The 12929-nt window shown below is 39.3% G+C and overlaps 1 protein-coding gene across 1 annotated transcript in view; it reads right to left on the bottom strand.

Moving 5' to 3' along the window:
- Window positions 1–1084: 1084 nt before the first annotated feature.
- LRRC9 (leucine rich repeat containing 9) overlaps window positions 1085–12929 on the bottom strand; it is a 52896-nt gene continuing 41051 nt past the window's right edge. Inside the window, 6 exon segments of the mRNA XM_048305977.1 lie at window positions 1085–1092; window positions 1669–1848; window positions 2548–2721; window positions 8005–8149; window positions 9146–9208; window positions 9552–9658. Coding sequence (XP_048161934.1) covers window positions 1085–1092; window positions 1669–1848; window positions 2548–2721; window positions 8005–8149; window positions 9146–9208; window positions 9552–9658 — 677 coding nt within the window.

The following is a 12929-nucleotide window of genomic DNA, read 5'->3' as shown; positions in this document are numbered from 1 at the left end:
GATGTCATGAGGGGAAAGATTTAAAAAAAGGTCTCAATTGCCCTAAAACATCACTTCATCTGGTGTGGGATGTAATTTGTGTTGCTTATTCAAAAGCAAGCATTTTGTTGTGTTTTTTTTACTGTCTAGGTGCCTTTGTGGTGTTCTTCTAATTTTAGCATGTTGGATTTAATAAAAACCAAAATTAAATTGGAAACACCCAGACACTAAGCATGGAGCTGTAAAGTTACAACAGGCTGAGAGATAAGGGAAGAGATCAAAGAGCAAATGTGGCATGTGAGGAAATGCAAACAAAACTCCTGGTAGAGAATGCTTGCTGCAGCAGCTCATCTGCATGACTGAAAAATACATGGTCTCCACCTGTTGGTTTTTTTTTTTTAAGTGTGTGAGGATCAATTTATGACATAGGGAAAACTTCATACATGCTGCTTTAGGCCAGAAAAGCCCATGTTTTAAATACCTGAGAGAAGTACCTGTAACAGGATCTTGTGCAGGGAAGGTGGAATGCAGCCCCGTGATGAGGCCAGCTGAGGTCAAGGCCGGGGGGAATTTAGCTCTGTATAAATCAGTCATGCTGAGTAATGTCACTTCCTCTGGCCCCTGCTTTCTCATCTGCCACATCTGAGTCAGCATGGCCCTTCTTTGTTTAAATGAGGTTTATTTAAAGTGTTTGCCCTCCAGAGGTTTGGTGGTATCAGTCATGTTCCTGTGGAAACTACTCCCATCACCACTGTGCTTATGTAAAACCAGCTGAAGATGGTTATGGAGAAACATCTTTAGTAAAAAGCTCTTAATTAGCACTTTTTCATTAGCAAACATAGCATAGAATTTTTAAACGTTTTTCTAGCAAAGAAAAATCACAGCTTCTACTGTGGTGTGTCAATACAGTAATATATGAAGTATACCTAAGAAAAATGTTTGTTTGGGACTAACATTACATGAAAAGCAACTTTTCAGACTGATTGCAGACTGATGCAGAAGGAATCATCTCAGTGGGTTACACATCTGATTTTGAGGAAATCTCTTTAGGTAATAAATATTAATAATCAAGGTGGACGTGTAAAAGTCTGAGTTCCAGGTTTGTTCATGCCTCTGTTGTGGAGAAACATTTGATATGATAAGTGTTCGTGTAACATTCAATCACGTGCTGGTTCCAGCCTCTGGCTGTCAGTAATAGAAAGATACTGCTGTTTGTATCACAGTTATTATTCATTATATTGTTTACTATAATATTTATAATATTAAAATGTTAATGATAAGTATTTAACCACAGTAACAGCCATACCCTTGCATTTCTGCTTCCACACTTAATACCTTTAATTGCTAAGCAAAACTAGATTTCATGCAGCAGAAAACAAACAAACAAAAAAGCAAAGTCTTGAGTTAGGGTTTGAAAAGGATTAAGCCTGGATTTGGGAGGTGCCAGCTTATTTCAGTTCAACAGCTGGCTCCATTTTATAGTACAGTCATTGTTCTAATTGCAAACCTTTGAATTGTTGTCTAAATGCTTTCTTAGTTGTATTGCAAGTTTTATCAGAAGAAAGAGAGTAAACACATTTTTGGTGGATCTGGAAAATGAGATAAAGAAAATAGAGGAAGGAAAATAATGTTTGAAGAGAAGCGTTTTCACTGCACCCCATCCCAAAAAACCCCAAAGTGCAAGGAAACCAGGTTGTATGCCCAGATTTTCTGTGTGGCCCTGGTGCAGTTGGCTGGTTCGAGCTGCAGCACTGTGATGCACCAAATGGTTTAGAAGATTAGTTGCTGCTCCTTTGGCTTGCCCAAGAGCTCTTTCCACATGGATGCTTCATAGATTATTTGTTGTAATTCCCAGGTTCTTAGACTTATCTGTAACACAAAGTGCACATGGATATTATCCCTGCATGGCCTCCCCAGTTGCCAGTCACCAACTACTGCACTCATTCTTCTTTACTTCTTAATTTTTCCTCATCAGAACAATGTTATATCATTTCTTTTCAGTTCCTAGATCATTAAAACTTTAATTTACAGTCTGAAATTGGTTAATAAATTAAAAGGAAAAAAAAAAATCAAAAAAACCCACAAAGCTTTTGAAAGCACTGAAAGGTTAATTCTTCTATCAGTGGTTCAGACTGAATCTGAAGATCCATCCAAGGGTGAAGAACTGAGAAAGAGATCTATTTCTCCAGAAAACACATTCTCCAGCTCAGGCAAGGTTGTGTAAAAGTTACAGATTTGCAAAATACCCAGGAAAGATTAAATTGTACTTGTTAAAAATGCTCTATATGACCATGCAGTACGTAGCAGGAAGGAGTATAGATGTGTTAAGTATTCAGAATATTACAGAATCCTAAAATGGTTTGGGTTGGAAGGAACCTTAAAGATTACCTCATTCCAACCTTCTGCCATGGTAGGGACACCTTCCACTATCCCAGGTTGCTCCAAGCCCTGTCCAACCTGGCCTGGAAAACTTCCAGGGATGGGAATGGGTAATGAAGCAGTATAACATGAAGGAGTGTAACTGTGTTAAGTATCCAGGAATCTGTAATCCTGTTAATTTATGTTTGCTTTCATTTGAGTTATTGAGAAGATGCTCTTGATGTTCATGACCAAGTATAAGATCAGAGCCAAATAAGTGGTAAATGTTTTCATTCAGGTTCCCATTTGTTGTTCTGAGAGGATGATGTCTTGGAAAGTTTGTTGGCATTCCAGGAAATCCAGAGTCCCCTGGTGAATTTGCAACTGGAAAATGTTTCATAAGAAAAGAAAAAACTCCCCCAAACAATAAAGATTCTGTATCACAGTCTTTATGATAGAAATATATTTTTGGTTTTGCAGTAATATAAACAATAAAGATCAACTTCTTGTGAGTAAAGAACTGTAAATTATCTCAAATTCAGCAGTGAAAACATTAAAAGAGATTTAATCAATAGCATGAAACAAGAAAGTATTATTATGTACAGAGTGTTCTGGTGTCTACCTACACCAGTACTAAATAAAGTGCCAGCCTACTTTCTGCTGGGAAAATCTCTTTTGAAGCTTAAGATCAAAAGTACTTTTTAAGCTTAAGCAGCACCATACGGTTTCAATTCTTGCTTTCGAACAAGCACTTTAAAAAGCACAACTAAAATGCAACTGACAAACTTGAAAAATCTTTTGTGTTGTTCCACTCGGATGATCTAATGAGAAAATGGCTCAGTTCTGTTGGAGCTAATGAGGTATAACATCTTCACTGAACCTGAATATAAACCAGATCTTTCTCTGAAGATACAGTCTGAACATGCTTCTATTGCTTTCCTCATTCATTCTGCCATGTTTTTATTTAAGTGATGTCCAATGAATAAAAGCATGGGTCAGTTTTGAAATAGAACATTTACACGTGAAACGACTCATTCCAAAAGTGCTTTGAACTCTGTATACAGGCATTGTGGCTTCAAGTGGGAAAATGTGTTTCACTAACTTCTGAAGGCCCTGAGTCTGCAAAGAGAGATGTTAATGCAGCCAGACAGAGGTTGGTGCTAAAACACATTTTCGACAGATGAAGTTCTGAGACAGAACCTGCATGTACATGGATTTTAACCTCCCTGGTTTCAGCAGTGACCTACTATCAACGTGAAGATTGAGGTTTGGCAAAGCAGTGAAATTGTATCAAATCACAGCATTTGTTCTGGTAGGACCTAGAAGGTAATACCCTGCTAAAGGGCTTTATTTATACAGTAAAGTATTTATGCCAAGAAATTTACACAAGGATGCAATAAAGACATAGGTGTGGGAAGCAAAGGAGTGGGATTTAGTGCATCAAGCAGCATTTGCAGCTCAGCAGTGGTTTAATGTGGTTGAGCGTGGTGACAGCAGCCTGGCAGTAAAAAACTTGAAATAATTGGAGTAGAATATCCTTGTGCTGTACGTGTCCACTGGTAGAGCCTCTTATCATAGAACCATGGAAGCCAAGAATGGTTTGGGTTGAAAGCGACCTTAAAGACCATCTTGTTCCAACCCCCTGCCCTGGGGGTTGGCCTTCCACTATCCCAGGTTGCTCCAAGCCCCATCCAACCTGGCCTGGAACACTGCCAGGGATGGGGCAGCCACAGCTTCACTGGGCACCCTGTGCCAGGGCCTCACCACTCTCACAGTCAAGAATTCCTTCCTCATACCCAATCTAAACCTGCTCTCTTTCAGCTTGTATTTATATCTATAGATACAGATATATCAGCTTCATCAATAAAGCAAAGAGGTGTGAGGAAAAGCTGAACAGGTTGATGAGGATGTGAAAATAAAACTGATTGTACTGATGCTTCTCATCATCCTTAATACTTGTGTTTCAGATGCGTGAAAGAACTGTTTCTGTGCTTCATAAATGCAAAATTGAGACAAAAGGAGAGAATTGGCTTGCAGAGCACAAAGGGGCACCAGACCCTAGATCTCCTCGTTACTCTGTGGATCCTTCTACGTAAACCAATGTTAAAATGACTTCTGCAGGCTTTTGAGCTGGGAGGAAGGAATTCTGTTCATCAAACAAATCTCCAGAGAAGTTTCATGCTGTGATACAAAAAAATACAGGTCTGCTGTGGGACAATAAGCTGTTTCAGTGAGCAGGGTCTTAGTGATAAACGGGGCTACAGAGACAATGACCCTTCTGTTCACAGGAGACACGTGCTGGGCTGGCCTCCTCTCTGACTCCCTGCTGTTGCTGTTATTCTTGTGTTTAGGAAACCTAGCAGTGAATCCTACTAAAAATCCCTGTTCCAGTGAATTTATACTGTAAAAGGAGATGAGGCACACCCAATGAGTACAGACAGACTGACAGACGGGTGAGCACAAGGAGATAATGAGCAATGAAATTGGTCACTGTGACAGTGATCACAGCAGATGCCCAGCTGTTGTGAAGCTTTCCTTTGAGGTTCACAATCAGTGAGAATTTCAGGGCAAGGTCTGGAGGAGAACAACAAGGTCCAGGCAACCCCTTCCGACCAAAAGGAGCAGCAAAGGTTGAAATATGGCAAAAAAGGGATGTTGATGACCAGTAGCAGTGGTCAGCTTATGGGACACAATTGCATCTCAAGGCATGAGGTAGGACACAAGCTCACTCTCAACAAGAAGGATGGGGAAAGGCAGGACTGAAGCACAATAATGGAGAGAAGTACTTTGATGAGGAGGACCGGTGAGAGCTGACACAAACCAACAGGTTTGTGTCAAAGCAATAAATGAAGACTCTTATCTGTGTTAAAGTACTCCCGGTGAAAAAAAAAGGGACAAGATAATATCTTTCAAGACAAGGCAATATGTTCTTGTGTTATCAAATTAAAGTTGAAAATAATTATGTGGGTGACTGTCATCAAGAAGATAAACTGGAGTCCCAGTTAATGAGAAAAGATGGACAGGGAAGATTTAAGGGTGAGTAATGTACCTTGAAATTACAGTTTCAAACATTCACACACAATTGCTGTTGAACTGCATTATGTAGTAACATTATGAGGCAAGACAGTAAGTTTCCTCTGAAACTTCTAGGAAAAAAATATCAGATACAGATACCCTGTGCAAGTGTGGGTACTTCTGCTCCTTCTGTTCTTGTTCCATGTGGATATGGTTGCAGGACACTCATGGTTTAACCCTAACCAGAAACTAAATATCACCTGCTGCTGCTCACCTCCCTACTCCATTCCCCTGAGAAATAGGGAAATAAGGTAAAACCTGTGTGTTGAGATAAGAACACTTTATTAATTGAAATTTTAAAACAATATTATGATAATATTGTTATAATAATTCTAATGACAAGGGAGACAACAAAAAGAGACCAAAAATGAAACCTCAAAAATGAACCTATATCTTTTATTTTTTCTGACTTTACAAACCCTGAGGTTTATATAGAAAGTCTATCTAGAAGGGGGAAAAAATCTGTTCTAATGCTGTGATAACTGTGTTAGGCACCCATTATAGATTGCATGAATATTGTCCTTGGTATCTGAATGACATTTATTTCACTTGTTCAAGGGGCTGGTAGGCAGCTCCCATCCTTTCTTCTGCATTTGCTGGCTGTCAAAACACAAGCAATGATCAGTAGTTCTACCAAAGCAAAAGCCACTCATAAGCTTTCTGAATTGCTTGTGTGTTGTTTTGGACCACTTCAGTGACAGTGGAGGACAATGTGTTTGATTTCATCTGCCATCTCTACTTAAAATAAAATATCTTCCTAAATAAAATCTGGGCATCTTGAGAAACAAGGCTTAGGTCAATTGTTATGATTGGTATTGCTTATATATGTAATTATGAAGAGTACATATGGATGACTGCAATTTGATTAATCACTGGCACAGATTTCTTAGGAATTATGTCTGTATATTATAAAATAGATGTGTTGAAAAATTACACAAACCTGTTACGTGGAGGTGTAAATATTACATATATGCACTCCCAGTCTGTGGAAGACAGGTTAAATCTGCATCTAGACCATGAAAATCAAACAAATAAACCCACTCCTCTGTTCATGGAAGTCTGGGGACATGCAAAGAAAACAGCTGTAAACTGCTTCTTAATTTAGTAAAATACTTATAGAATCATAGAATAGTTTGGGTTGGAAGGGACTATATGGTGACTTCTGTGTGTATTGTCACAACAGTTAAATGACAGTAGGGCAAAATAAATCAACATGCACTGTTCCACTCATCTGCTCGTGAAAGCTTCCTTTCTGCAATGTCTGACCTGTAACTAGGCAGCACGAGCTAACAGATTAATTAGAAAGAGAAAGGAAAACATGTTCTCATTTTACCTTTGCCTCTTCCTTATGACCCAGCTAATGAAACAATGGGCTTGGGTAAACCAAATTTCCACAAAACCAGTAAATATTGGTGATTGCTGAGCAGGTAGAGGACATGAGATGATAATATTCATACATCACACTCAAAACAATATCCAAAGGGTACATTAATAGGCGGTGTTAATTTGTGTTAAGATGTGCAAATATGTACTGTGAACACTTCACTACACAGGCTTATCTCAAAAAGGCTGCAAAAATTAAGGGCTAATTCAATTTCTGGAGAAAGTGTCAAGAGCATCTGGGGAGTGTTTAACACATTTTTTTGTCCCTGGAGTACCTCATAATTGAGAAAGAAGACAACAGTCGTTAAGAGGAGAGTATCCACTTCTTGGGAAATTGAAAGCAGATAGAATAAATGGAAAAATAAAGAAATGGACAGTAAGAAATAAAAAAAAAAAAGATGGAAAGAGCAAACACAGAAAAGAGGAAGAGGAGAGGAAGAGACAATTTGAGTGTATATCTATAACAAAAGTAATCTTGAACATATTTCTGTACTGTTACTGACTGAAGATGGTGGAAGCATCAATAAATCTGCAATGAAGTGTAGGTGTTTACTAAATACTATTGTGCTGCCTTTGTGGGGAAAAAAATGTCAATGTTGTACATGTCATACAGTAATAATGAAATAATTTCCATGTCAGTATTGACTTAAATGTTGTTAATTAGCAGCTAAAAAGCTGTGACTCTGAGTAAATCACATTTGCAGAGGCTGGCTGAGAAACATCATGGAATATTTATGTTGACTTACAAAAAATTTGGGAACATCAGCCAGGTTTCAGTGACATTTAAGAAAGGCACATTTTTCTCATTATTTAAGAAAGTAAAGGAGAGGAAGTTGGAAGGTGTTAGAGTGAAAAAAATATTTTCCATCAACAAGAGGGCTGAACAATTTCAGTAACAATTGTTACTGAACAATTATTTAAACACCAGTCTGTGTAAGGAATGTTCATTTCCCCTGAGGAAACAGACTCACAAAATGAGTACAGAAATTTGTGATTTTGTGATGAATGCCCAGACAGCCCATATCCATGTGTGCTTCTGCCAATGTCCCTTTTCCCCAGAAAAATCTGAAAACAAATTCATGTTTTTCCCACCCTCCAGCTGCTGAGCATATGAAAAGAGTGAAGGCAAGAAGAGCTGGGTGAAGACTTGAGAAGGATGCACACAACCACTGGGTTCTGCAGGGTTCTCTGAAGCTCTGCCTCTCTTACTTCTGTAAAACTTGACCAATACACAGAGTGAATTCATAGTATGGAGGGAATTCTGCATGGTGACTTTGTGAGACTTGTCTGAGTTGATGAAGCTGAGTTTGATGATGGATGTTGCCTTATACGTGCAGAAATGAGTAAATGAACCCTGACAGGTCCCGGAAGTTTCAGCCCTGAAAAAGTGCATGGATGAGAAATGCAAACTGAAAGGTGATTTGAAAATGCTTTTTAGGACACAGGCAGATTTAACATTGATGGCAAAAAGAAGATGAAGGGAGTATGGCCATCTCCTTCAGAGGATGACGAAAAGAATTTCACTCATGGAATGAGCAAAGGGAAGGAGGGTTAATGGCAGGATGAAGGATTGCTCAGACTACACACAGTGCTGCAGAAGAACTTGGGATGAATATAAAAAACCCCCTTCTTTATGCTCATAAAAGGTGCAGTAATCTGAACTGACTGAACTCATTGATTCTAACAAGGGGTTGTGACTGCCATCAGAACATTATACTGTGTAAGACAGCTGAATTTTCACAGGTCAGGCTCAAGGGACTGAAATACTACCTCAATATATGTCTCACCACTGAATATATATTTCTAAAATTTTGTTGTATGATGTGGTACCAATTTAAGAAGGAGAACAAAATATCCATGGTCAATCTGGTTGGAGATACATGGCCACAATCTCCCAGATCAAACAGCAGAGGGGCAGGTGGTTCCCTTGCTCAGAATGAAATCCTCTGTAGAAAGGTGAAAAATTTCAATGTCTGCCTGGCCCCCTTAGGCAAAGAAGGGTCCAAAATACAGATGATGGCAGCCTGGTATAGTTGGCTGGATGAAGAAATGGCCTAACAAGTTGTTCACAAAGAACTTAGCTAAGAAAAGACAACAAGGTGATGTCCTGCATGCCATGTGTGTGCAAAACAAACAAACAAAACCACCAATGGGTTTCTTCAAGCTCAGAAGAGGTAAAAAAAGGGAGATCCAAAGCTGCTGACACTGAAGGCACCTCCTTCCTCCTCCCTGGAGTACAGAAGAGATAAAAGTATCTTTTAAAAGCTGATGGCACTTGCTTCTTTTGGCATGTCCTTGCTGTCCATAGTCACAAGGCCACCTCTGAGTACAGCTGCCCCCTCTTTGCTACGTGATTTGGGAGCCTTTGTCCAGGCAGTATTGATTCAATCTGACTGTAGCTCAGCCATAATCCATGTAAAAAGGAAACACAGTTAATCAAACAGAGTGTTCCTCTGCTAACACATTAGCAAAACTGCCAGTTACACTTTCCTGATTTGGGAATTTGATCTTTAGAGAGATGATTGGCCAGTTTAAGAAAGTTTGGTGCAATTCACTGATTTTGGGTCAGATTACTGCAACAGTACCGTAAAATGGAAAGAGTGGTTGCAATCAGCTTGGTGATGAGTGATTGCTGTTGTTACAAGGCCCACAAACAACAGGGTATTGAAGGAGATTAAAGACTATTTTCAATCAAAGGAAATTTGTTTATCATTACTATTATTACAAAAAAATAGATGACTGTGTTATGAATCCCCCTTGGCACTAGGGAGGAAGATTAAACCACAGAAAGACATGAGATTGTGGTTCTGTAAATTCACACTGTGGACATTTCTAAACTGGTCTGCAAACACCACATCCACAGCTCTGAATTAAGCCAAAAAGGACAAATATAAGCAGAAACAGGTAAATGTTGATACCAGTCCTGGGTTGCAGTGTATTCTATTACCATCCTCATGAGCTGTTGAAATCAGGTGGGGCAGTGTTTCCTTGCCTCCTCCCCCCAGACTATCTTTCTGTTCATGGCCCATCATTGTCCTGCCCCATGACTCAGAAATAACTCCCTCCAGACTATCTTCTGTTAATGAGCCTAATCAACACTTGGCCTCATGACTCATTACCCCATTGTGAGATGCTCCACCCAGAGGGAGGAACCAAGCATCCCATCGTGGATATAATCTGGGACTCTGACCACCAGCGCCAACCCTTCCCACTGGATTTCCAGAGGACAGGAGCTACACAGCCACCACTGGACTTTCTGAGGAAGAGCAGACCCCTTTACTACAGGATCACCGCTTCAGAGGACTGCAGCCACCATTCTACCAGACTGCTACCACCACCCTGCCTAACAGGGCCTCAGGTTGTACCTTGACTCTGTCAGTTTGAACCAGTGTTTTCTTTTACTTTTTTTTCCTTTTCTTTAATTTCCATTAAATTGTTATTCTGACTTGGTGCCTCCCATTGGTTTGTTTTCAAACTAGTACAATACCACATGTGTATTTTGCCATCTTGGTTGTGAAATGAATTTCTTAGACAGGATCTGACTTTGGACACCTGGCCTCAAGCTTTCTGCAAAGGTAAGGCAGCTGAGGATCCTGTCTATAATCAGTTTGTATGACTGGGACTCCCCTTTTCCCATACTACTGTATGTTAGCAATCACTCTTAAACAGAGAAAGATCACAGAGTCAGCAATCAAAAAAATTCAGATTGTATTGTTGGGGCCCAAATAATCCAGCGTTATATCTTGGTTGTCTGCAGGACAATCACTTTAATAATCAGTACCATTAGGCTGGCTTCGGTGATGACTAAAGAACATTTTTTGGCTGTATTATTTTCCAAAGTATTTATCATACCCTTTATGAATCCCTTCTCTCTGATGTCACAAAACATACATGACATATGCTAAAGCATTAATTTTCCTGGCAATTTTTCTAAACATGAATCCCCTAATGCACACAGAATGAAATGTTACAGTTAGCAGCAGAAATGTGTTTTCCTCTAGCTATTCTATATTCTAATAGAAAATTGAACTGACAGAGCAGCTTTTAACCTTTTATACTGGGCAGATTAACATGATTTCAGCTGATGGATCAGAACAGGTTAGGATGACCTTGGATCTTCCTCCACTGAGTCTTGTGGCTTTTTCCTAGGTCACTTTCCTGAGGAAACAAGCTAATGTTTATAATAATAATGGGATTATGCTATCTGTATATCTATCTGCTGGCCTTACTGCTAATTTTTAAACCTATTGATGAGTTTTGGACCAATTTGTCAGACCAGCATTTCTTGACTTCCTACAAATTCTGTGAAAATGAGCAGCTGAATTAGAGTTATAAACTGATGATCCCAGTGAAGGAACAGCTGCAATATTGGCTCAGCTAAAATGCCTGGCACTGGAGGATCCAGGACAGACCTGTTGTGATTAATCTGAGAAACCCTGAGAATTCACGCCTGATTAAGCACTGGGTAACCCAAAGACAAGGCTGTCTCCTAAACCAAACCAATTTTCCATAGTCCTGCTGCTCATCACTGACTACTTAATTAGTTTATAATTTTAGGTGGTCTTTCAAGGTGAGAGGTGATGCTCAGGTGGTTATTCTCAGTGTTTGCTGGTTTGAAATTAGATGTACTGGCTCTCTCTGTGAAATCTGCTTTTTGTATTGATATTCAGTAGAACTCTGAAATTTTAATCCTGCCTGATCACAAGAAATGGATTGGTGTGGAGGGTTCAATATGCACATGGCAAAGCTCGTTTGGCTTTAGACACGAAATATGCCTAAGCCTCTAAATTTTAGGGCAGGGTATTTTTAGGGTCAGTATTAGAAAGCTGTGTTGCTATATATGTGGTAGAGAATTTATGTTTATAGAATTTGCCAGGAGAATTAATGTTTCAACATTATACTTCTGTGACATTAGAAAAAAGTTGGTTTCAGAATTGGCAGAATAAATAAACTAAGGATAGCTACTGAATATTCTAATGAATAATTCTCAGGGCCAATTTCTGCAGATTGGGGGAGAATGCAAAGGAGCTGGCTGCAATCTCCTGAGTCACTCTGATTCTGTCATTATCTTTGCCACCAGCGTCCTTGCTCTTTAAAAAACTGCTCAATATTTTTGAGGCTTCACTGACACTCTCCTTTGAAATACTTCCAGAGCATTTAGAATTCCTGGAATCCTTAAATGAAGCAAGTAGATTAAGCACTTGATCTTGGCTTTAAAAGAACAAGCAAGTGTGTCTCAGAAGCATCCATCATACAGTCTTGGTGCTCTAAAAAGGAAATTTTTCATGTGCTGAAAGCAGGCACAAGCAAAATGTCACCAGAGTGACCCAGAAACTTGATCTAAAAAAATGCGAAGGCTGTTCAGGAGATGTTTAAAGATGCAGAAACACTAAACACTTCATCAATACACACTCATTTACATTAAAAAAATCTTCACCCTCCTAAATTTACAGATTAAAGCAAATATTCATGAGCCCTACTGGGTCAGGCCATGGTCCTTTTATTCTATTACAGAAGAAGTGAATAAAAAATAGGAAAAATGATAGCAGTGGGAATTAGACAGTTGTTAGAAACACAGATGAAAATTTGATGGCTAATAGAGATCACAGTCAGGACCTAAGGAAATTCAAGCAATGCTCTAGGGTTGATCCTGTGTAAGGATCTAAAAATGGTCAATCAGAGCACAGAAGGGAATGATAGCTCCAATGAATGTTTTTCTACACCTTTGGGAAGAACCATCACGAGATCCTTATAATTTGCATGGGTAAGAGAAAATAGTTTGTATTTCATTCCTAACTAAAAAGAATCTAAACTTGGAACTACTCATGCTAATATTTTTCAAGCAGGGATGTTAATGAATCAGTTGAAGAACTTTCAGTTCATTTTATACAAATGGTAGTAAGCTTGGGAACTCCTAGAAGGTTATGAACAATATGAAGTGATAATAATATTGAGGATAAATGTCTTTAAACTGAAAGATAGTAGGCTTAGATTAGAAATGAGGGAAAAACTCTTGACTGTGAGGGTGGGCAGGCCCTGGCACAGGTTGCCCAGGGAAGCTGTGGCTGCCCCATCCCTGGCAGTGTTCTAGGCCAGGTTGGATGGGGCTTGGAACAACCTGGCCTAGTGGAAGG

Source organism: Corvus hawaiiensis, chromosome 6, assembly GCF_020740725.1.
Source record: "Corvus hawaiiensis isolate bCorHaw1 chromosome 6, bCorHaw1.pri.cur, whole genome shotgun sequence".
Classification (NCBI taxonomy): Eukaryota; Metazoa; Chordata; class Aves; order Passeriformes; family Corvidae; genus Corvus; species Corvus hawaiiensis.
The sequence above is the reverse complement of the archived record's forward strand: the minus strand, read 5'-3'. Positions and strand labels throughout refer to the sequence as shown.